Here is a 26,154-nt window from a genome sequence, read left to right as displayed (position 1 = left end):
TCTGGTTGTGGCCAAGCGTTAGAGAATTGAGTAAGCTATGGCATCTTGATTTTTGTAGAGTTTATAGCTGTATAACTGGTTATTTGATTATTGTTATGATGTATGTTGTTTTCATAAGCTCACCCTATCTGCTTGTGTTTGGCGATAATCGTAGACGCGGTACACATGAGCAGAAAATGTTGATGCAGGTGGAGCCGGTGAGGCTTAGTCACAGAGCGTGGGAAATGCTGGGGAGTTTTATATATTTTTGTATTGTTTTGAGTGGGACTATTTTGTAAACTCTTATGAGAGGTTTTATTATGAAATTTCAGTTTTATGAACTATGAATTTTGCTTTTATCCTCGTAAGTTAATAAAAATTAAATTTCCCGCGTTTTTGGGAAATGAGGTTTATTCATAAATGCGACAGCTTTATTATTTTAATAGTTTTATTTATTTAAATCAATAATATCCTGACGGGATGTTACATAGAGCAATATTTTTTTTTTGTTTATTTTTTTTTAAATTATGCATATGCGAAAAACCAGATTTTGGGCCCGGGAGTCGGTTACGCGTGGGGAAGGTATTAGCACACCACAACGTCCGTTCTAAGACGATACCTTTAATTAAATGTGCAAAAGTTATGTGGTTTTTTAAAATATTTATTTTTCACAAAAATAATATAAAAGGATGTACAAAAGAAACAAAAATATTTTTTTTTTTACTTTTTTAGGTCTGACAAGGATTAATCCTTGCTCCTACGTATCTACAATTACAATGGAGAATCAGGGTTACGTATTTCTTTAAAAAAAACTATTTGGAAAACTATTTGAAAAATGATTTTTTTTAAAACCTTTCTATTTAAATTTTTCGTATTTCGAATTATTTTAAAATTGGTATCACGCGACGCGAGTTACTCGACAGACACTTGAAATGATTTTTTTTTTTTATTTTTTATTTTCTCATTTTTTAATCATTTATAAATTTTTAATAATTTTTTAAAGTTATTTAAAAGTGGATGTGGATGTCGTAAGCAACAAGATAGATATCAAGAAGTAAACAAAGAAAACTATTTATTTATTTATTTTAAGATCATTTATATATATTTTTTAGAAAAGAACAAAAGTTAAATTGTATGTCATGCGACGCAAGTGGCCGGACAGACACTAAAGAAAGGGGAAAAATATTTTTTATGATTAAAAAGTGAAAATTGGAAAAATTAAATCGAAAGATGAAAGAACTGGGAGTGAAATACCTTAAAAAAATTTCAATATCTTCTCACATTTTCTCTTTTTTTTTTGCTTCCTTTTCTAATATTTTTGTGTTTGTTTTTCCAATTAAGATAAAAATGAGAGGTGTCTATGTGGATGGTAATGAGAAAGAATTAGAGAAGTATAGAGAATGTTTTCTTCTCTTTTTTTCCACCTCCTTCAATGATTGTTTTTTTTTTTTGAAAGAGAGATAAAAAATAAAAAAAAGGTGTGAAAGTAGGAGTGGTGACGGGGAAGAATTAGAGAAGCGTAAAGAATATTTTTATTTCTTTTTATTTCATATGACATTGTGCGTATTTATACTCACACCTTGCAATATCAATGCAATCTCAGCCTTAATTGTAATGAACAATATAAGGACGGAATTGGTCATGATAGCATCACATTATGGGATCAAATCATGGCAAATTAGAGCACAAAATCAATCAATATCAGTAATATTGATTCTAACCATTAACAAATCAGAGCACAAAATCAAATCCCAATTAATAATATTGATTTTTACCATTTGAAAGAGATATTGCTTCTAATTATTAGAATCATATCACTAATTTCTTTATCACGAACCAAGAACAAAGGGTACGTTGGGTTATTGGGCTTATGAAAAAGTATGTGATAATTAAATAAAAATTGGGTTCTTCCTTTTTTTTCTATCTCTTTTTTTTTTCTAAAATTAAAGTTTGAAAATCTTTTGAAGAAAATTATTTTACCTTTTACCATTAACTAAAAACATTTTTTATTTTTATTTTTTTGAAAATAAATTTATTCACCCGGACGAAATTGGGTGTTGACACTAGCATTTATAAGGAAAGAACAAAAAAATGGCATGATAAAAGAATTGTGCATAGAGAGCTTACACCAGGGCAACATGTATTGTTATACAATACCAGGCTCAATTTTTTTCCTGGTAAGTTAAAGTCCAGGTGGTCTGGTTTGTTTGTTGTGAGACAAATATTTCATTTGGTATAGTTGAAATTTCAGACCTCAATTCAAAAAGAAGTTTTAGAGTGAATGGTCAAAGATTAAAGATGTATGTTGGTGGTGTTTTTGAAAAAAATGTGACTAGTGCTGCATTAACATCACCACAGATCATGTATTATGAATGAGTGTTTTTCATCTAAAAAAAATGAGAAAAAAGGGAAAGAACAATAATGTGACTGTACAATATGTTGGAAAGGGGGAAATTAATTTTCACCCATTAAACCCCAAGGGCCCCCCACTTTTCTCATCAAATTATTTTTCTCCTATTTGCTCACGTTTTCCAATCTACTCACATCTTCGCCTTCGCACTGTTCACCAGCCACAATAACTGATTAACATCAATGACAATGTACTGTTCAAGCCGCCTCCTTTCGACCATGAAGTCGCCTACTCTACTCAAGCCTCCGCGCCTGTCACCGTTAAATTAGTCCAACATGCTATTTTTATGCATATGCACTCCCAATCATTGCAAAGTTAGACCTAAACTTTGTCCATATTACACACAGGTTCACTTGTCCATACTTTCTACATACAAATTTCGATTTCATAGAAAATTATTCAAAAACAACCCAAATGCAGAATTACAAAACAAAACGTCAATCTGACCCTATGCTGAGGTGTCGCCTGGCGACATATGCTGCACCGCTAGGCGGTGCATCCAAACCTAGGTTCTGCCCAGTTTTCCCCCATCTCTACACACCTTAAACTTCAACCCAGCCAATCTAGCACGCGTTCTAACATGAACTGAAAGTCCAATTATATACAGAGATCGTTTGTGTTCCATTTTAACATTAATATAATGCATCATACCTTAAATCATACTCCATTAACACATTTATTCTATTACCCCTCTTCCTTATAAATAACAATCCTACAGTCAAATACATACATCAAAATTCATATTCCCGCATGTAGAAAATCACTACAATGTCATAAATAACTGAAAGATCCAAAGCAACTAAAAAAATTGGACTCTCTAGTTCGCGTCGCCTGACGGATCATGCTCTGCCTCCAGGCAGCTCATGCAGAAAACCTTGAAAGCCATAAATTGGACTTTTCCACGTCATGCTAGTTAGCATTTAATGCCATAAAGGCTTCCACTACCCGCATTTATTAAATAATTATTTATTTAATTATTTAAATTCTTTGGGTCTTACAAATATTTTACAGGGAAAGAATTGCATAGAGGGGTTGATTAAGTTGTGATTGCACAACACTAATTACACTCTTGAGTTAGCTGAGTTGAATGCCATTTTTGGGTTTCCTAGTGGTGGTGAGAGGAGGTACCCTCGTGTTTTTAATGAACATGCCTTTTGGTGTCGTTTATCTACTTCTAGTAAATTTGTTTCATCTGATTCCAAGGAATCTCACATCCATCACCCTTGTTTTCGTTATGCTCATCAATTATTAGCTCATACATTGTTTGCTTGGGGTGATAACACTGCTGTTGTAAGGAAATCAGAGTTATTATTTATGTGGGGTAAGATAAATGATTTTCACTTAGACTCAGGTGCATGGTTGGCTCGTCACTCACTAAGGTTGGTAAAGTTTCCTCAGGAAACATAACAATTGGTGGGCTGATAACGACTATTGCTCTCCATGATAAGCCAATATTTGGGACATCTCATATTGATCTTGATATGCTTGTAAACAATGACATTGATTAAACGGGATGGTCAATATTGTTTGGTGATGAATTCTATAGAAGGCATGACACTTCAACCTCAACCTAATCCTGAGTTTACTACGGTGTATGGTAGAGACATGTGGACGTTCTCCGCTTCTGATGCCCTCAATTCCTCTCCTCCTACACTTTTTTAACCCTCTAGAGTGCCATCAAGTCCTGCAAATTCTCATGCTGAAGCGTTTGCTCATATCAATCAGTCCCTTAGTGAACTCCACTTGCAGCAACAACACCATTACAATGAGTTCGAACAGTTCTACGATAGTCAACTCCTCCATCAACAACGTGTAGAACAATTGCTCCAAGACACTATGGCTTTGCTCCGCCACCACCATTAGTATTTTTGTGAGTCCATCCCTTCCTTTTTTAGTTGTTTTGTTATGTTGAGGACAACTTAAACATCTAAGCTTAGGAGGGTCAATTGCATGTAGTTGTTGCATTTCATTTTATTGTTGCATTTGCATAGCATACACATTAATTTGATTCAAGTCTAAGTTTATTCAATTATATTTTAGGGAAGCACATTGGATAATTGTTAGGGAACTTATATATTACACAAGAGGAGGTCTGGACACTTGACATGTAAGGAAGATATATTTTGAGTGATAGACTTAAAGGTTCTTTTTAGGTTTCTAAGATGACACTCACTACATTTCGTTACTGGAGAAATGTCTGTCAATTTCACCAAAAAATTAGAAAAAAAAGAAAAAAAAAAAAGGAGAGGGGGAGTATAATTATTAATAATAATAAGTGAAATAGACATCCCTTTGAGACGGTTAGTTATTGGGAAAAGAGACATTCCTTTGAGACTGGGGTGGTAAGTGCAAAGCATTTGAGTGGAGGATCCAAGCTTAGTTAGCAGGTAAGTGTTTCCTAGGCTAGAAACCTAAGAAGATATCCTTTTTGCAGAGAGCTTTAAAAAAATCAAAGATTTTTCTCCTTAATGTCTTGTGCCTTTACTCATTGATTAAATTGCACTCGGGGACCCAACAAATGTGGAATGTGTGTATCTAGAGTATTATTGAGTGAAATTAGATTTGAGATTAGATACTAACTCATCATTTTGTTTGCATTTACTATTCTATTTCATTACATTTTCTTTGCTTGAGGACAAGCAAAAGTCTAAGCTTGGGAGAATTTGATAAGCAGATAATATATAAGTGTATTCATGCATTAGTTTAGGCCATTGTTATTCATTTGTGCATTATTGGACTAATTTCATCATGCATTAGTTGGTTTCAGATCATACCTTTGGATTGGTGTATTGTTTGTGTAAACAGGTCTGGAGGGAGTAAGTTAGACACAAAATAACATGTTCCATAAGTGCCTAGTGGAGTCTTCCATGACTTGTGGATTTGGCTTAAAAAATGCGAGTTTCAAAATAGCGTGTTCCACAAGTGCTTGGTGGATTTTTCCATGACTTGTGAATTTTGCCTCAAATTGGAGGATACAAAACAACATGTTCCACAGGTGCCTGGTGGGTCTTTCTATGGATTTTTCAGTGAGAAATCTAAAGATTATGTGGACTGATAAAGATTTAAAGGAAAAAGGAAACAAAAGAAAGAGAAAGACGGGGAAATGGTTAGAGAAGAGAGAAAATCACCTCAACAAAGAGAGAGAACGTGGAAAATATAAAGGAGGAGGAGCGTTCACGAAAAAACTTCTTCTTTCTCCTCTATTTCGTTATTCGCTTTGTCTACCTTGTTTAGTTTTTTCTTTTCATTATGCAGAACTAATTTCCCTTTTTGTAGGAAGATTGATGTAAGACTTTGGATTATAGGTTCTACTTTTTACATCTGATATTTTGTTAATGTTCTTCATCTTAGTGCTTGTTTATGGTTTTATCGTTTATTCTATGAGCAATTTCACAATTGGGAAATTGGGGATTGTTTGCGATTATAAACAAGACATGTTAGGTTATGTCACAATTGGGAAATTGGGCATATCTAATTAGTTTACAATAGAGATGATTAGTGATTTTTCATGATTCTATTGAATTTCTGTAAACTGACCTAAGGAATTGTGGGTTCGAATTTAATGAATAGATTTTACATGCTAAGGGATTATGGGTAAAATAGCTCTGAGTAAACTCAAGTGGATGATTAAGTTGCTTGCATCAATTGAAAAAGAGTATAATTCTATAGAAAAAGGTATGAAATCAATCCTCTTACAATTTTTATATTGATTGAAGTTTTTGTTAAAATTTTATGCTTGTAATTCTATTGATTCTTATTTGCTCAAAATTACGTAGATTAAGAATCTAGTATTCAACAAGTCAATACAAGAGGACAATATTTTAGTACTACATCAACGATTATTTCACTTGCTAAACGCTTATCAACACACACATAGGAAATTATTATTATATTTTTAGCCGACGGAAACAAGCTTTGCATCCAAGTAATTGACGTGGTCCACTTTACTATCGCTGGATCCACACAATCTTCCCTTATCATCGATTTTGGTCTGGTGACATCCGTTTCTAACAACGCCAAAAACTTATATTCTTGTAGTGATATAGTATAAGACTGTTATTAATATATTCTTTTTTTTAGAGTAGTAAAATTGTTAAATGTGTGGAGGTACACTCTCTTCATGTAGAAGTGAAATAGAATATTGAGAGGGCAGAGAATCTAGGTAGCATATTCAAAAAACGTGGTGATTATGATTTAGATACACAAATAATTTAAATTTGAGGGTAGATGACAGAGGAGAGGCCTCGATTTGTCTCTAACAAAAGGTGTCGTAGGGCATGCATCATCACTTCTTCTTCTATTCTGTGTATATTCTTTTTTTGACTTCAAGTACCCTTTGTCGGTTTCTCATTTGAATCTAGATGCATACTCTGAGTTAATCTTCTTTTCATGATCACATGCAGTTCACATTATCACCCAACTACAATAGGAGGAGGTAAAGGAATAGCAGAACGTGGTTCAGTTCTTTTATATTGTCGTGAAAATTAATGTTATTTTATTTCATTTCTTGCATTCCATTTAGAAGAAAAAAAAAGGTTTTAGGATTGTGTTAGTTTTGTTTCAACTCTTTTTAGGTTTGTACCAATCCTATTATTCTTCAATTATTATCCTAAAAATGTAATCGAAAACAGTTGATACCGAATTCTACCTTTACAAAATCGGTTGTATATCATAACATAATACCTCTTAAAGTCGAATTATGTTTGATTAATAATAATAGTTAAATTAAAATCATTTTGAAGATATTATAGAAAAAGATAAGATACGTATATCTTTAATAATGATAATTTGAATTATTATAATTATATATTTTTCATATCTTAATAGAGATAAGTATATTATATCTTAACGAAAGATAGCTTAAATTACTTTTTCAAGATTTTACTTTTCCGAGTCATAGAGATATAAGATGTTACTCATGCTGCGACCATAATGGTATAAATAAGAAAATGTATAGACAGCTAGAAGTGACATCATTCTATAATTAGAATATTTATAAAGACTCATTCTAAAATTTTTTATTCTTTAGTTTAGCCTCAAGACCGGAACAAAAATATGTTACTATTTATTATATTTCAGTAATTATTTATATTTTAATAAAAATATCTACTTTTCACAAACGTATTTTATGCTTTTAACATCACCATATTCCTAATTAACAATTTTGTAGGTTTAAACAATAATTTAGCTAGAAAAAAAATGATAAAATAAAATATTTTGTTTTCTTGATAATTGAGCTGCAAAATTATTTATTAAATTTAAATTAAAATAATTGTAATATTTACTACAACAAAAATGACTTTAGACAACACTAAACGAGATCAGGAGTATAAAAATGTGGTCTAAACACTGTAAAGACAACACTTTTTTAGATGTGACTTTAAAGTTATCTGAAGCAACATTTAATAAATGTTGGTAAAAAGTGTGGGCTAATCCATTAAAATGTGGTCTAAAATACACTAAAAATTAAAGTTTTTATATTACCTCCCTCTTTTTTAGAAATATTTTCTCCCTCCTTTTTTGACTTAAAATTCAAAACTTAGCTCCAAAAATGCACAAATTTGAATTTCTTCCCTCCCTTTGATTTTATGCTAAAAACGCCAAAAGCTCGTAATGTTGAAAATGTGAAGTTTCGAAAAATACGTACATCAAAATCGTTGCTTTTTATAAGGATTTTAAGCAATGATTTAAAATTGTTGTTGTACTGAAAACTATAGCCTTTTATCTACAACTACGCTCACTAGACTACATCTAAAAAATTGTTGTCTAAACTTTAACTCACGAATTTTATGGTTTAACTCACAATTTTTTATTGTTACTTGAAGCGATTGCTATTGTACTCAATAAGTAATATAGCTAATTCTTTCGACAAGCGTAACACATCATAATTAAAGTTGCGGGTGATATCATTATATAAAATAATATTATATATATTTGGAAACAAAACTTAATCTTTTCAGACAGTTCAATATATATATATATATATATATATATATATATATATATATATATATATATATATATATATTATTCTTTCTATGGTTGGTTAATTTCATTTGTTAGCTTTTTTTCTATATATCTTTAATTCTGAAACAAGATTATGAAAACTTGAATCACCGAATTTTACTTGTTCGTAGTATTAGGTTGACCTGTTATGTTATTGACGGTGTCTTAAGGTAGTTGTTCATGCAGAAACATTAATAAAATATTATGAGACTTAAATCTTATTATACCTCAACCTTGGAATCTCTTGGATGGGTACTCTTCGGCTTTTATTCGAATTATCTTTACATCTTCTTGTCGGGTAGAACAATTTGGAGGTTACCTGTAGAAAGGACTCCAACGATCAAGTCCACAAATGCTCTTAAAGTCAAATCTCAGTTTTCGATATTAATGAATTGCGTACCTTTAATTGTTAGGGGTCCACCTATTTTGATAGAGCATTAATTATGTTTTACTGTGCTTAGAGGTTGGGTCCTTATTGGGCTTATATGGGCCCAGGCTTCATATTTGACTCGAGGTTTCAACTTGTTATATCCTAAGTTTGGGATATAATATAGAGCCAACTTCTTCATATTTGTCATATAGAGCATTAATTATTAGCGATATAAGTAAGTGGTTAGGTCTAAGTGTTTTGCCTTAGCGGCTAAGACCGAGTACTAAGTTCGTGCCAATCTTATCCGCCTTATAGTATTGTAGTTAAGTATAAAAAGGTTGTAATACAGACTTCAATAGACACTACATTCACAATACACAGTTTACATTCTGCATAATTTATAGTTTTCTTAAAGTAGTTTGCTCTTTCTCAAGTTCTTTATCTCCTTGACTACAAAGTGAGCTTGGTGGTGAAATTCTTGGGAGCTGGAAACTATTTTACACTTGTAGTAATTCAATTTTTGGTTTGATTTCTATTCCATTTCTTAATCAGTTTAATGCAAGTTTTACTGATTCAGTCATCCATTTCTTTGTTTTCTCGAACAAACCAATGCTAGAATTTAGGTTGAATTGAGTAATTCTTGTTCTTGCTTCAACACTGGTTTTTATTATGGAATCCCTTTAGAAACTAGAGAATGCAAAGTCACCAAAGTAGAATCAAAGTGACAACAAATTTAGCCTTGGTTCTAAGAATGAGAATTAACCATTTCTACTCAAATTTGGTGTTTAACTTAGTTCGCGAGTTCACATTCTCTATGTTACATGTTTGTGTGCTATGATTTTTGGTGTTAATCAAATTCTACATGTTTCATTCAGTGTATTCACTTTGTTTTGATATTTGCAACTCAAGTTTTGTCTTAGCTTTCGTGTACAGGTGGAAAAACCAAATAAAACGGTACTTAGAAAGTTATGTTCGTTAGGTTCGGTATTCTCGTTATCTTAGGTTAGATCAGTTTAGGAATTCATGGTCTATTGGTTATATAAAACTTGTTTTTATGTTCAATTTGACATTCGCACCACACATTCACTAATTGGAATCGAAACATACACACCATTGTTCTCAAGTGCACATTCAATGTTTTACATATTCTTAGTTTGTTCGTGATTCACTATTCAGAGTGTGTAGATTGATTTTTGTTCCATTCTTGTGTTGATTTTAGCATTCGAAATCTACAAGAAGCATTTGCATTGCAATTTAGCATGATTAGTTCATTAATGCATAATTATGAACATTGTTATCATTGTAATAGAGACAATTTCACAACCACTTTCCATTTATATAATTATGCATTGTTTTAGTTACTCTAAGTTCAAGTTAGGTTCCTTAATTAGCATCTGCACATACATTTCAAATCTTTATATACCATTTACATGCATTACTAGAAAAATGACAAATAATAATTGATATGGGTGACTGGAAATAGTAATTATTATTAGTGTCTGAAATAGTGTTCCTAAATGAGTAACTGATATTTCAGTCATAAAATAATAGTCACAATGTATGGACTTCATGTATATCTCCATCTTGTTTATCTAATAAGGAAACTTCTAAGAACACAAGAGGCCTAAAAACGAAAACTCCTTTAGTGATGAGATGTGGTTCCATATTGGATATTTTCTTTTATTCATGATAAGACGTTTAACCCTTTAGAGGTTGAGCTCTAATACCCAATTTGAAAAATAGACATAATACAAGAAGGAAAGTTAAGTTGTGTTTTAAAAACATTTTGCACCTTTTATTTTAAGTATCATATGATTGTTAACATTAGATGCTAGAAACTCCATAAGACAAGTCTGAGACAAAATATGTTTAAATGATAACAAAAAAAATGATGAAACAAGCATATATAAGTAAATATAATGTTGCAAATAAGCTTAGCATTGTTAGAACAATAACTTAGATAAAGCCCTAAACATAGAAAGGGTTAGTCAAGTGATAAACTTCATTAAAGAAATGAACATGATTGTAAGACAACCTAAGAATGTGTGCATTATCTGCTTGTAAATGCTTGTATGTATATGTTTTGTTCAATGAGTTTAAGCCAAGCACAACTCAACAAAGAACATGTTAATGCTTAGTGAAAGAAGCAAACATATGAAAAGGCAAGGATCAAGTTCAGTTGAAAGCATTGGGTAGACGAGTTGAAGGTTGGATCAAACAACCAAGCCATCAGACGACTCAGGTTCTACACAAGTGTCACACTAATAGAGTGAAGTTGAATACATTAGACAACTCAAGACAACTTGTCAGAATATCAGGACCAACTATTTCAAATAGTGCAAGAGCAAAATGAAGTTTCAGACGACTACATTGACAAGACGAGTCAACCTAGAGTAGTAAAACACTAGACTTCTACAAAGGAATATTCAAAGAAGCACCAGAAAAATCAAGGAAAACAAGTAGAAAAGTAGATAAAAGGATTTAGAAGTGTTGGAACAGGTCAAGAATGTATTAGATGAGTCAATGCAAAAGGCACACAAATGATACTAGATGGGTATCTATCAGACAAGTTAATGACATGTTCGACGAGTCAACACTAGCATGCAAAGACATTACACAAACATTTCTCAGACAAGTTAATGTGACGTAAGACAAGTCCAATGCTAGCACACAAAGACAGTAGATGAGTATCTATGTCAAATGAATCAAAGTAAACTCAATGAGTTGAATGTCGAATATACTTATTTATTAGATGAGTATTCATCAAACGAGTCAAAGTCAATTAATGAAGCATACCACTGAAACACCGTTTTGACGAGACTTGTATTAGATAACCTAATTGGAAGAATGACTAGACGAGTCGAAAGTCAAAGCACTTAACTAGAATCAAATTGATCAAACAAGTCAAGTTCATAATGGCACAAAGGCATTATATCTAATCATAAGGTGATCAAGATCATTGGCAAAGTTATCAAAATAAATCTAATTGTTGAAGATTGATGATCAAAATGATAAAGAAAATTGTTCAACAAGTCTCAACATTATTTGAAGATATTTTGTGTGAAGACAGAGTAAGTAACAAAGGATAATTGAAGAAGATATATTTGAAAAATATATATCTAGGATGCTAATCATATATCACATTATCTAGAAAAGGAAGTAGTTCAAATTCCTCTCTGATTGATTACTCTAAAATATTGTCGTATGAATATCAACAAATCATGAGATAGGAAATAGACTCTGCATATTGAAGATGACAAGATAATATCCAGATGATTGAAGCCCCAACACCATAGTATTTGAAATTCAAATAGTTGAAAGGCTAAACAAGGAAAGAGTTGATAATTCACAAGAAGCAATACACTCTAATTGATTATCAAAAACTTCCAAAGTAAAGAATGACAGAGAATATTTGAAGATATCAGAAGATATGAAGTACAAAAACATATTGAAAATCATTCTTGAAGAGAAAAGACAAAATAGAAAAGAGAGAAACATTATAAAATTATACTGTCACATCTATCTTTGTTATAGAGTGATATTAGGTTGAATGAAATTTTTGTAAATCCTTCACTGTGAAATTGAACCATGCGAGCTTTATTGTGACACTCTTATGTGAGAGATTATTTATCTTTATTGTAATTGAAAGTTCTCGATCTCAGGGGGAGATTGAGACGTGATATCTAGAGAGCTTGGTACTCATTGTAACCTAGAGAGGTTTGTACTCATGATACCTAAAGATGTTAAACTCGTTGTAACCTGAAAAGGTTCATACTCGTGTTAGTCAAAGATGTTGATTATGAATTTCTTAAGCAGGTAGTTTAAGAGACTGAATGTAGCCTCAAGTGGTGGTGAACCAGTACAAATCCTTGTGTGCATTATTCTCTTACTTACTATTTACGTTATGTGAATTTGTTATAATATGTCAAAAAAAAGCGTAAAATGTCTACAGGCTATATTTAAACGCCCCCTTTTAGAGCCACTTTACACTAATAATGTATAATCAGACGATATGTTTATACTAATAAGACAAACTAACAATGATTTTCAAAATTTGTATAATCAGACAATATGTGTATACTAGTAAGACACATATCTTCTTGGTGACATGCTTTTTTGTAAGGATGACAACATAGGCTGACCTACCCTTATAAGTATGCATGCGACTCGTTTAAGAATTTTAATAACTTTATTTTTTTTAATTAAATTATTAGAATTAATAACTTTTATAAGGTCATTTATTAAAATAAGTAATATTCATAATTTTATAAGTTATCATTTTTAAGTACAAGCATATTTATAATAAAGATGGTTTTGAAGTGACACAATAGAAGGAACGTGAACGAGGAAGCTACTTTTGGATGAAATAGGGCGAATGAACAAACTGCTCTTGGATGGATTGGAGAAAAAATGCAAATGAACAAGTTGCTTAGAAGAAACACTTACCACATGTTGTGTTGTTGGATGTTAGAAATTTAAGTCAATGCTAGCTAGCCCAAAGTTGACTCGTTGATCGAGGTTGTACTTGACCAAATAGAACAGTTAAATGTAATACTCAGTAGTTAAACCAAGGTCGTCTCTCACTGACCAATCTTTCATTCAAAGCCCTCCAGATTGCAATTCAACACAAAGGGGAGGGGGGTTGGCAGATTCAAATGCTTACAACAGATTAAATGAAATGCAATGGTGATTAAAATGTACTGACTTCCTTGATTCAAATACAGTTTCACTTATCGTAGGCCACCAAATTAACACCTCTGTCTGCTCTCAATCCACTAGACAATAACCCACTAAGCGAAAGTTAAAATCCAGTTTCATTATGCAATTAAGCAATGCATACATTTGTGAATTCGTGATAGCCAAGCTACATACATTAAGCATGAGCATAGTCTAGCCCAAACATTTGCAATTAATCTGCAAATTAAGCATAAACAGATGAACCACATACATTCCACGAATTCAAGATAAGGACATGGTAGATTTCACAAAGCAAGCACAACCTCAAAGCTTCATTGCATTTTTCATCAAGGAGTAAATACACGAATTTACCAAGCCATGGAAATGGAGATGCACAAAATATAACATTAAAACCTAACTTGGGTCTTATTGAAACGCAAATTCAAAAGCAAATGAGAACGCTAAAAACCAAAAACCCCATACATGAGTGTTCTTCCAAGTCAATACAATCCACAAAACGAAATGCCCAAGCTAGCAAATGAGTTGAAAACGTAAAATCCACATTGGGTGTCAATGGTGCATAAAAACGCTAAAAACAAAAATGGAAGAGGCACCTCCATGGGTCACCAACCTAGCTCAAGAACGTGAAAATGGAGAATGGGGGAGAAGATGGTGGCTGCCCATGACAAAGATAACATAAAACTCGTGGTTACATCACCACATTTATACATATTTACAAAACTGTCCTTTTGTCACTCATAAATACAAAAGTGCCACTATGGACTAAAAATGGGGACCTAATGAGGTGGACAAGTTAAATGACATAACACATATGTGACAATGATGTGGAAATTGTCTCTTCATCTTAAGATTAATGTCTAAAAATACCTAAAAATAATTAAAAACAAATATTATACCAATTAATCTTTTCATAAAGTAATTATGAGTAACTTTTCTATATTAGATAGAATATTCTTAATAAGAAACTAATAATATACATTTGGTCCCCTAGTATTTCAAAACTTAATAATTTTAAAATTAATCTTAATATATTAACAAAAATATGTTGATGTGTTATATTAATTATATATATATATATATATATATATATATATATATATATATATATATATATATATGAATAAGTAACTAATATTATGATTATTATTACATTATTAATAATGGACATTTCGATGTTTTTCTCTCGCTAATAATCAGATAATATATTAATGTTTAATAACTTTTCTATATTAGATAGAATATTCTTAATAACAAATTAATAATATACATTTGGTTCTCTAGTATTTCAAAACTTAATAATTTTAAAATTAATCTTAATATATTAACAAAAACATGTTGATGTGTTATATTAATAATATATATATATATATATATATGAATAAGTAACTAATATTATGGTTATTATTACATTATTAATAATGGACATTTCGATGTTTTTCTCTCGCTAATAATTAGATAATATATTAATGTTTAATTACAATCACACAATTTTAAAAAATTGAACAATCAAATGCGTAAATATTTTTGTGTTATTGAAAACAATATTTCATATTCACAAAACTATAAGGATTAAGACTAGATAAGTATATATTATAAAATTTGATGTATATGTTTTTCATGAAAATAGTTTATTCATCTTTTAAGGTTCTATATGTTATAAAACATTCTTATCAAGATATTAAATACATATTTTGTTATGTTTTTACTAGTTAATGATGTTTTCTTTAGGATTTATTTTAGTTAATTAACTTATATTAGAATAGATTCCTTTATTTTGTTAATTTCACTTTTATTTTAGAATTAGCGTTAATAGGACAGTTTTAGCAATTTTTTTTAGGATTGTTTAAGTTGTTATTAGATTTTAGCCTAGCAATTATAGGACTTTGGACTTTAGTTTAGTTAACTAGTCTAGGCAATCTAGTATTAGTAGGAGTTTAAGCTCTAGCTAGATAGATTTCTTGAGTTATATATTAGTAATATTGTTGTTAGTATTAGTTTCCTTTAATTAGAACCATAGCTAGAAAATATAGATTGTTTTGGATTAATTATAATAGTAGAACTAGAGCTATTTCAGACTTTTTTTTAGTTAGAAGTAGATTAGTTTGCTAGCTTGGTTTAGGGGTTTTTCGTTAGTTTGTATAGCTAACTTGTGTAACTTGATTTAGTGCAACAAAATTAAACCAATGATAGCTAAAAGAAGTTTATTGAGGGTTGATCAAGAGCAAAGAACGAGAAAAACAACAGTTACGAAGCAATTCTACACCAGTTTTGAACCAAATTTTGAAATGTTGACTTTTAGTTGACTTTTTCCAGTTTAACTCTTAACCTTGTACCAGCTGTGGAAGACTTTAAGGGACATAAAAAGACACTTGCTAGGAGTTGGGAAACCTTGGAAAGAGGGCTGGAAGCCGATTAAATCAAGCATCTCATTTTATAATTCCTTAATTACTTACCTTAGTTGGTTTAGCTAGTTTAAGTAGATTGGATGATGTAGTTTAGTGATTAGGCTTAATTACAGTATAATACTAGTTTTATTTTAGATATTGTAGGAGTAGTTAGTTCTATTCTTAGATAAGTTAGAATTAGTTTAAAGTAGCTTAGTTTAGAATAAAGTTGAGTAAGGTATAGGTTAATACATGCAATCCAGTGGTTTAATGTTGATTAAAGGAAGAGTACGTAATCAAAATTACAGCAAATGCACAATCTGAAAAAGTGTTTGAAGGCTATCATATCATGCGACGTGTTGAAGGCTAAATTAACCATTGAGTGCTCTAAAACACTGCCAACTGGATCAACGTTAACTAAGCTTAGTCTAAGAGAAAGTCTAGTTTAACTTTAGTTGAGAATTTTTAATTTTTCTGTTTTGAGAAGGAGACCAGTTAATTCCAAGATTTGTAGACTTCATTTGCTATCATTCTTCAATATACTGTTCTTTTCTATTTTCACCATTCAATTATTTCTCTACTCATTGATCAACTTCAGTTCTGTACCATTTCTACTATGTGTTCATGTTGTTTTTGTATTTTACACTCAAGTTCTACTTAAAGTTTTGAATTGACCAGAATTTCTTCAATAATCTACTAGGTTTGGGTTATGGATTCATGCCTATAACCTAGTGCGTCCAAAAAGCCAAAATGTACCAATGTTTCACTTACAAGCGTAGCCATAGGAAGCAATTATGTGTTAAACACAAATTTAAGAGTTCTTGACTACACACATTTGTGATTTTGGATTCATGCATGATATTCGTTTGCTGTGAGTTTTATACACTTTGTTTTAGTTAGATTGAATGTTCTGAACACGTTGCATCTTTTAATTTTTGAATTAAACTCAAAAAACTCAAAAATGCACTTTGACTGTTAAGTTCGTTAAACTTCATTTTTCGCGATAGAAGCTAGGTTCTATAAAATTGTGATTTTCATTTCTACTTGTTCTTTTCGTTTAATTTCATTTCCTATAATCAACTAATGTTAAAATGAACCATTCTACATCATTAATTCATCGAATGATCCATTGTATAAGCTAGTTCAGCCCTAGTCCTGCACTTTCACATGCTCATGAACATTGTTTCTTTATAATTGTTGGATTTTCTAGTTTTAATTGCGTTTTTCAGTTTCTATAGGTTTTGTTCAGTTATAAACACATATCTTTGTTGTTTTAATCATTTAAAACATGTTCCATACATATGCATCGTAAAAATATCATTTCACTTTTGTTTTTCGTGGACAATGTCAAGTTATTAGGGGACTCAAACTTTATTTTGCTATAACCTTTGGGCTCTTCGGATGGATACTTCAATGTCTTGTTCATGATGCTTTCATCACCGGATACTTGATGGAGTATGGGGAGGTTACTTGCAAAAAAGACTCCAACGATCAAGTCAACAAAAGTTTTCAAAGTCAAATTCCATATTATGCAATAATAAATTATAGTAGCTTTAATTAGTGGGATCTACATTTATTTATAAAAGATTAATCACTTGTAATTCCCTTACTAAGTTTACTTATGGGTTGGGCTTTGACTACGATCAAGTGCCTATGACCCAATCTTTATTGGGTTCAACCGGGCTTAATTGGTCTCGCGCTTTAGGTTTAATAGTCTTTTAAAAAGCTTAATTAAGACTTTGACTTATTTTTGCTTAAGTTAGAGTTGGTTTGACAACGTATTGACATAACAAACTTTGTTGTCTACATATATGGGATTATTGTCCATCTCCTCTTTAACTGACAAGGCCAAGTAGTTAAACATTTTTGTCGCTATATGATGTAGCTAGCGCTCAGGCGCCATATTATTTGCTATGCCATCCAACCATGATGTCTATAGTATATTGGATTTAGTGACCATTTAGGTTAGCGGTCATTTTGGGCTAGCGAATCTTTGAGTTGACGATCATTTTAGGTTATCGATTTGGTAGAATAGGGGCCAATCTGACTCTTATAGTACAACTTTCATTGAAACATTTCATCAAATACATAGTGAAAACTAGGGTTTGATGATCATTTCATCAAATAGTTTGCTTAATCCTGTTTTTCAGTGTTTGTTAATTGATTTAAAGTGTTAGCTTGTATACAATAGTGTCCGGATTTTAGTATTTGTAGTTAGTTAAATTTCCTCACCACACTTCATGTACAGGCATTTGCATCTCCAATTTGTTGTGTCCAAGGATCGATACCTAGCTTAACCCTATTCTACATTTTTGGAGAAATTGGATTTCTGACTAGAGTCTTATGAGACTAAAAGACTTTTATCACATTAAGTAAAATCTGATCCATGGTTATTTCAACCTTATAACATATATGCCGAGATAAATATACATTCAGACTTTATGAAGAGAAAGTGGAGTATGTTAAGTATCATATTAAATTGAGTTTATAAAGCAGAAGATCAGTTTCAACACGTAAATAAAAAGATGTTTCCCATGCTTATATTGCAAATCTGAATCAGACGATAGAGACCTGGGTAAAATTAAGACATGCATGCGCAATACATAATTTAACAATGAAAAAGAATTGAGACCACTATAAGACTATAACTACGTCCACTCCGCAATAGTTTTATTCTTACCAATAACTTTGTCCCATCTATTACAACAAATGCATTTAGATGCTCATATAACAATAGTACAAGCCCTATTTTGATCTGTGATTACACATACTCGTGTATAAAATAGGCAATGTATATTGATTTATTTCAAATTTACAGTTGTGTAATAATCTACAAACTTAGCAAAAATACACACATAATAATAAGTTAAACAAGCTTTGTGATATGTGACTGCTGCATTAGACTGCATAATGCAGTTATTTCTTTTAACTGTGGCACCTAGGTTTCTTATTTCCATTGAGTGATCTTGACATGAAAATGCATTCTTCTGGGATACTTCCACCACCTACAGTGATGATGGACTTTACTTTATATAATATACAGACTCCAAGTTACTTGCACTGTTGAGGTTTTCTAAGATGTTGAGAAGACAAGCACTTAGTTTACAGAGCCACATTTCTGTCTAATTTCTCCCATTATTCCTGTGAGAACTCCTGCATTACTAAGCCTCACCATGGATTGGGCAAAATCATTGTAGAAGGAGAAACGGTTGTTGCTGTAATAATAAACCATAGCAGCAGTTCTTCGATCCCTAGTTAGTGCTTGGTCAGACTGTAGAAGGCCTGTGTTGTATATGAGATTTCTATAGTACTCATTGTCGAACGTGGAGGAGCTTGTAGCATCAAGAGGTGCTAGATTGCTGTTTGAAATGTCTTCATTTGGGCACATGCTTTGCAACCTTGTGAGAAGTGAAGAGTCAAGCACGGGATCAGGTCTGCCAGAGCCTTGATAGTCAAAAAGTCTCCCTTTGAAGGTGAAGCATTGAGCAAAACCAATTGTATGTCCTCCTGATTATGGAAATAAACACACCAAGCTATATTTTCGTGGAGAAAACCTTCCACCATAAAATGTATTAAATATCTTTTCGGTTCGTAAATTTAAATACGAAATTAAAATTCGTCTTTGTTCCAAATTTTAATATATTTTGGTCTCCAAACCTTAAAAGTGAATAGATGTTAACTTGTTTTTACGTGACAAATTGTGTTTTAAGTTAACATTTGAGTTGGAACATATCAAATAGTGTAAACATGTCAAATGTCAACTTAAAACACCACTTACCACGTAAAAAAAGTTAATGACATTAGATTAAAATAATTATGTTTATTCATTTTTAAAATTTGGAAACCAAAATATTTCAAAATTAAAAATAAGAATGAATTTTAATTTTACACATAAGTTTAGGAGTTTAGAACATATTTAGTCCATCGTATAAGATGGCAATGAACAACTAGTGTTATTCTCAACGGTGTTAAAGAAAAAGGAGAAAAGTGTATGAACCTGAAAGGGCTACAACATCCCTCAAGTCAAGACCCTTGGAGTAAAACTTAGCAGTGATATTTTCAAGAGACTCAATTGGTGAGGGAATTTGTTGCTCAGCAGCCTCCTTACTGGTTGTTGTTGCATCTCTTCGGCCTAATGCAACAGGCCAAGAAGGTCCTCCAACCTAAGACAATAGGGGAAGAAAAACAGCAACAAGTTAATTACATCAAATATGTTGTCTGGTTAAGAATGTTTTGTCCAATAAGATGAAAAAAGTGAGTTTTACCATATCAATAGCTTCCCTGGCTGCTAATGCTAATATATCAGCGCAGGAGACTGTGTATGGACACAGTCTTTCAACATGTTGTTTTATGTCATCAATGACTTCGAACCCCCGAAGTGAATTGTGATTAGGAAGAGCATTCTTTTCACCAGTGAAATATGGTGTATCATCAAGAAGCACCGAAGCATCACAACCCTTTCATAAGCAATTCAACTTAATCACAACCTCGTAACTGTTATACTATTAAAACTATATAAATTATTTATATCATCATTTAATTTAAATATGATCTTGGCTATGTATTTTTATTGTGTAGTTAAAATCAGTGTACGTGAATGCAGAGGTGTGTTCAAACACGTGTGCATACATTTTTTTTACACAATGAAAAAAAAAAGTTTAAATAAGTTTATTATATACTATAACGAAAACAGATAGATTTGTGTTCACATTTACTTAGTAAAAAAATAATAACCATTTCATATTGTTTGAAACTGTTTTGAGTGTTTAGCGAAAATCCACATAAAAATTTGTATGAAGCTCATTGTTTACAAACTTTCATTAAACAATATTCAAAAAGTCAAATTTCACAAAAATAACGAAGACGACACATTCATCTCCACGTCACAAATACATGCCCGAAATACTGTGATGATGAAAAAACTGTGACAAAGACTTCACCAAAATAAAAATCTAAACATGTTAAGAATTAGAAAAAAAAAAAATCTATATAGATATGTGATCCATCGTATTTATAGAGTATGTATAAACTTCAGGTACCCATAAGGAAAATTACGGAAGTGTAAACCTAGCCAGTGTGATCTTAAAACAAATACGAAGTGGGTAGGTAGAAACTGCAAGTGCTTTAGTAGTGGAATATCTTTTGTGGATGAGGACCAATTATAACACAAATTCAACAAGAATATTTCTAGTTTCAATCATTTAGCAGCATGCTTCTACTCTAACATCAAACTTAAAACTATCTACGAATCTTCCTAAGCAACACTAATAATTATTAATTATAAGTATGATGCACTATCTTAAAAATGGATTTTAAGCTTATTTTTACTTTACAAATTAGACGAAGTTTGTATATTATAAATTGACGTTATTCTTAATTGATTATGTAGAACTTTCTGACACAGTATGATTTCAAGTTTGATAGAAAGAACATATAAAGCCATGCTAAGTACGTATGTGTTAACTTGAAAGTGTAAGAAAGAAAAGCAATGAGAAAATCGTAAAGCACAAAAGTATTTACATTTACTATGCAATCGTGAAAGTGTAACCGAAGAAGGGACGCGGCCATTCTGCTGTCACCTTTCAAGGCTGACCAAACACCATATCTAACAATCATGAGCAAATTAGGGCACGAGCTGTCGTAGAAATTGATGTCAAGCTGGTTTCTACCATAGGGAAGCATATGAACAAGTGGAACCAAGGTAACAAGGAAAAACAAGAATGTTACGACAACTCTACAAGTCATGGCTTGATGTTTTCTAGGTAACAAGGACTCCACAACTTATATTTCTTGTGACATTCATGTGGTGAGGTTCGGGTTATTTATATCCAAATGAAAACATAATTAAAGGACAAAATAGAAGAGTATTTTTTTTTCTTGGAATTGTTATTTAACTAGTATGAGTCAGAATTATTCCAAATTTCTTTAGTTGACGTCAAAGCCATAGTCCATAGGAAATGGATAAATTATGAATGTGCATGCACGATGGAATGTCTGGTAGAGTTCATTGGTACAATGAAGAAGTGGCACTGCCATTACTGCTAGTACTAACTTTCTAATAGTCACGCGCCGTCAAAAGTTCTAGCAAGCATCGTCCACGGGCACAACGTAGAAAAAGAGCCATTTTCCTATTCTATTTGTTATGATCTTGTTAAGTGGTTTTGATATTTTACAGATGCAGATAGGTATTGAGTTCCCAAGTGCTTTACGGAGTTCTAGAATAGAAAAAGGAAAGACGGTGACGGGAGATGGACACTCCCACTTTTAGTCTACACCCATACAACACTGAAAAGCCAAATTTTTAATTTAAATATAAGAGTTTAAAAGAAAATTGTACCGTAGGGATCGATCCGCCTACAAAGAGTTGATTGACACTCAAAGAAATTTGCACAACACCGATTAGCTCGAGTCAACAACATCTCCTAGGATGCAGCGATCAACTCCGAAAATCATGGAATTATGTGTCAATGAACAACCTAATTCACGTGGCAATCACACCAGAGATTATGGAGTTGTGTCAACAAGCGATGACACACATCAGTGTCGCGTGAGTCATCTGCCAAGCGGTAAGGCTCCAATTGTTGATAATATGAATTTATGTATCAATGACTAACGGTCGACGATAGGTAAGTCACAGTGGAACAATCCACCAACCTTTAAAGTTGTGAGTCTAGAAATATAAAAATATGTACGTCAACGAGGGCTGATCCGCCGACAAAGAGCAGATCAGCGCCCAAAGAAATTTGCATGGCGCCTATCGGCTTGAGTGAACAACACCTCCCAAGATGCAGCGATCACTCTGGAAATCATGGAATTATGTGTCAACGAACAAACTAATTTCGTCGGACGTGGTGATCAAATCGAAGATCATGGAGCCGCATCAACAAGTGGCAACACACATCAGTGTCACTGGAGTCATTCGTCGAGCAGTAAGGCTCCAATTGTTGATAATATGAATTTATGTGTCAACAATCCTCTGGCCTTTAAAGTTGTGAGTTTGGAAATATTAAAATATGTGCATCAACGACACCGATCGGTCGATCGTCCTGATGGTATCGCTCGGATGATAGGTCGAACGGTAACAGAGATAAGTAACTACTTCTGTAATTAGGATTAACAAGTTAGTAATCAAGTTTAAAAGAGAAATTGAGCCTCAATTAAGCCAACCCTAATCAAATGTCCATGTAGGAAACTATAAATAAGACTTAAAGATAAGTTGGTAAGGACTTTTCTCGCATTTATTACCACATCAATTACTTCCATCGAACACACCCTACTGACTTAAGAATTAAAGCCTCTTTATCGAGTACCCCGATTGGTCGGAAGACTGAACGAACAATGACGATACTAAATAGACAGTTGAAGCGAAGATTTGAAGACTAGACAAATAATTTACGTAGACGTTAGTCCCCTATGCCAGAAATAAAATTAAATAAAAAAATAAAAGTATTAGCTTTTATTAAGTGTTAGATAGGGATAGAAAAATTTAATAATATTCATATTTATTGAAATGAAAGTCTACAAATTATTTCTTAGTTTAACTTACATATTAGTTAATTTCTTACATATTTATCGAGAGGTTTGTCCAAAAATAGTAAAACAAATAGGCCATGAGGTGTAATGAGGTTGGGTTTATCTTCATTCAGGTCATTTTATTTATTAATAAAACTTTTAGCCTCTTCTAACCAAAGTGATTCTTTTCTTTAAGCTCTAACCCATGTTTTAATTATAATTTTTTATTCATAATAAAGATTATTTTAACTATCAACAACTTTTAGTTTATAAAATGGTATTTAAATTAGTCAATATGGAGACTAATTATTTTTGGACTTTAAAATAATTTTTATTTAATATTTTTCTTGTAGTAATCAATAGTAATTAGACATGGGTCTCACATAAAATATAATGATAATACTTTTGACTCAAAATCTTAAAACAAGTATATAAAACTTCTTTTTATTATGGTGCTCAACTTATCAATATTCAACTTAGTCTTTCATCTTGAATTCTCAACAATTTAGATCTAAAATTACTTTAGAGAAAATTGAGAAACGAGTACGAACTTAAAGGAATACAACATCCCTCAAGTTTAGACCCTTTAAAGCACACTTGGCAAGGATTTTTTCTAGAGGCTCGAATGAGGAGGGAATTTGTTGATTAGCTACTATCTGACTAGCCATTATTGAATCTCTTTAACCTAATGCAACGAGCCAAGAAGGTCTTCCATCCTTAATCCATCCCCAAAATAGGGTAAGAAAGAGTAACAATGATGTTGATTACATCAACTAGGTTGTTGATTAAGGAGCTTTGAGGTGAGACAAATTCTATGTATTAATTTAAAGAATGTGTTTCTTTACCAGGTCAATAGCTTCTCTTGTTAGAAAAGAATCCAATATCGGTAGAAGCTTACATTGGGGCTTACTTTTCATGTTATAAAATGAGTCTTGTGTTTCCTTAGGAACACATCCTAAAGTCTTATTCCTTTTCGATCCTTTTGCTTTATTGCTTGAGAGAAGAATTAAGAGAGAATTAGTTTCTCCTTTAAGTGAGAGAATGTTAGTTTCTCCTTTAAGGTTCTCCTTGTATTTATTTTTCCTATTTCCAAGAGATAGGTTGTCATTTTTTTCTCTTTGGGATTAGAGAGAATGAGATGTAATTTTTTTTCCTTTTGAATAAAATTACATTATTTGCCCATTATCTTATTTGTTCCTTTTATTTTCATCTTTTATTTTAGTTGTTAGTACTTGTGTTATTACTCTGATACCCAACAATGGTATCAGAGCCACTAGTTCGTGTGATTATATTTCGCTGATATTGTTAGTAGAATAGTATTATGATATTAGATATAGTGTGGTAGTGGGAAAGTGCATGTCTAGGAAAGTTATGGTTAGGACATACTTGGTATTTAAGTGTGTCCATTAGTGACCCACCTCTCTTTCCAAGAATTACCTGGTGCATTAGTTCACGGTCTACCTCTGTTGTTCCAAAAATAACTATGTTTTTACTTTAAATATAAAAGAGTTTAAAAGAAATTTGTCCCGTAGGGATCGATCCGCTTACAAAGAGCTTATCGGTGCCCAAAAAAATTTGCACAATACTGATCAAATCAAGTCAACAACATCTTCTAGGATGCAATGATGAACTTCGAAAATCATGGAATTATGTGTCAATGAACGACCTAATTTCGTTGGACTAGGCAATCACACCAAAGATGACAAAGTTGTATCAACAAGCGACAACACACATCAGTGTCGCGTGAGTCATCCGTCGAGTGATAAGGCTACAATTGTTGATAATATGAATTTATGTGTCAATGACTAACGACCGACGACAATCACAGTGGAACAATCACCAATCTTTAAAGTTGTGAGTCTGGAAATATAAAAATATATACGTCAACGAGGGTCGATCCGCCGACAAAGAGTAGATCAACGCCCAAAGAAATTTGCATAGAGCATATCGGCTCGAGTGAACAACATCTTCCAGGATGCAGCGATCACTCCAGAAATCATGGAATTATGTGTCGACAAACAACCTAATTTCGTCGGACGTGGTAATCAAACCGAAGATCATGGAGTCACATCAACAAGCGGGACACACATCAGTGTCACGCGAATCATCCGCCAAGCTGTAAGGCTCCAATTGTTGATAATATTAATTAATGTGTCAATGACTAATGGCCAACAACGGGTGACACACAGTCGAACAATCCTTTAAACTTTAAAGTTGTGAGTCTGGAAATATGAAAATATGTGCGTCAACGACACCGATCGGTCGATCGTCCCGATAGTATCGCTCGGATGATAGGGTCGAACGATGACAGAGATAAGTAAGTACTTCTATAATTAGGATTAACAAGTTAGTAATCAAGTTTCAAAGAGCAATTGAGTCTCAATTAAGCCAACAATGGTATCAGAGCCACTATTTTGTTCCTTTTATTTTTATCTTTTATTTTAGTTGTTAGTACTTATGTTATTACTCTGATACCTAACAATGGTATCAGAGCCACTAGTTTGTGTGATTATACTTCGTTGATATTGTTAGTAGAATAGTGTTCTGATATTGGATATAGTGTGGTAGTGGGAAAGTGCATGTCTAGGAGAGTTATGGCTGGGACATACTTGGTATTTAAGTGTGTCCATTAGTGACCCACATCTGTTTCCCAGGAATTACCTGGTGCATTAGTTCACGGTCTGTCTCTGTTGTTCCAAACAATATTATTCATAGTGAGAAGTGCATAAGTTGATTTTAAAGCCATGTCAGAAAAATATGAGATAGAGAGGTTCAATGGGAATAATTTCTCATTG

General features: G+C 32.2%; 1 protein-coding gene across 1 annotated transcript; it reads right to left on the bottom strand.

Annotated features, from left to right (window-relative positions):
* Positions 1-18,621: 18,621 nt before the first annotated feature.
* On the bottom strand, positions 18,622-21,660 carry LOC114175944 (peroxidase 10-like). Its single transcript, XM_028060797.2, has 4 exons — positions 21,368-21,660; positions 20,113-20,304; positions 19,845-20,010; positions 18,622-19,354 (listed from the first exon to the last, which is right to left on the bottom strand). Exons 1-4 carry the CDS (start codon positions 21,590-21,592, stop codon positions 18,945-18,947), a joined length of 993 nt encoding a protein of 330 aa, XP_027916598.1. The 5' UTR covers positions 21,593-21,660; the 3' UTR covers positions 18,622-18,944.
* Between the last annotated feature and the right edge of the window lie 4,494 nt (positions 21,661-26,154).

The sequence above is a fragment of the Vigna unguiculata genome, chromosome 3, assembly GCF_037176805.1.
Source record: "Vigna unguiculata cultivar grain cowpea cultivar isolate G323 ecotype 2 chromosome 3, ASM3717680v1, whole genome shotgun sequence".
NCBI lineage: Eukaryota > Viridiplantae > Streptophyta > Magnoliopsida > Fabales > Fabaceae > Vigna > Vigna unguiculata.
The sequence above is the reverse complement of the archived record's forward strand: the minus strand, read 5'-3'. Positions and strand labels throughout refer to the sequence as shown.

Excerpts from the sequence above, each read along its gene's own strand:
- LOC114175944 (XM_028060797.2), bottom strand. The coding sequence starts at position 21,592 with ATGACTTGTAGAGTTGTCGTAACATTCTTGTTTTTCCTTGTTACCTTG. Across the intron at positions 20,305-21,367 it reads TTCACGATTGCATAGTAAAT|GGTTGTGATGCTTCGGTGCT; the intron begins GTAAATACTTTT and ends TGCTTATGAAAG. Across the intron at positions 20,011-20,112 it reads CCAGGGAAGCTATTGATATG|GTTGGAGGACCTTCTTGGCC; the intron begins GTAAAACTCACT and ends CTATTGTCTTAG.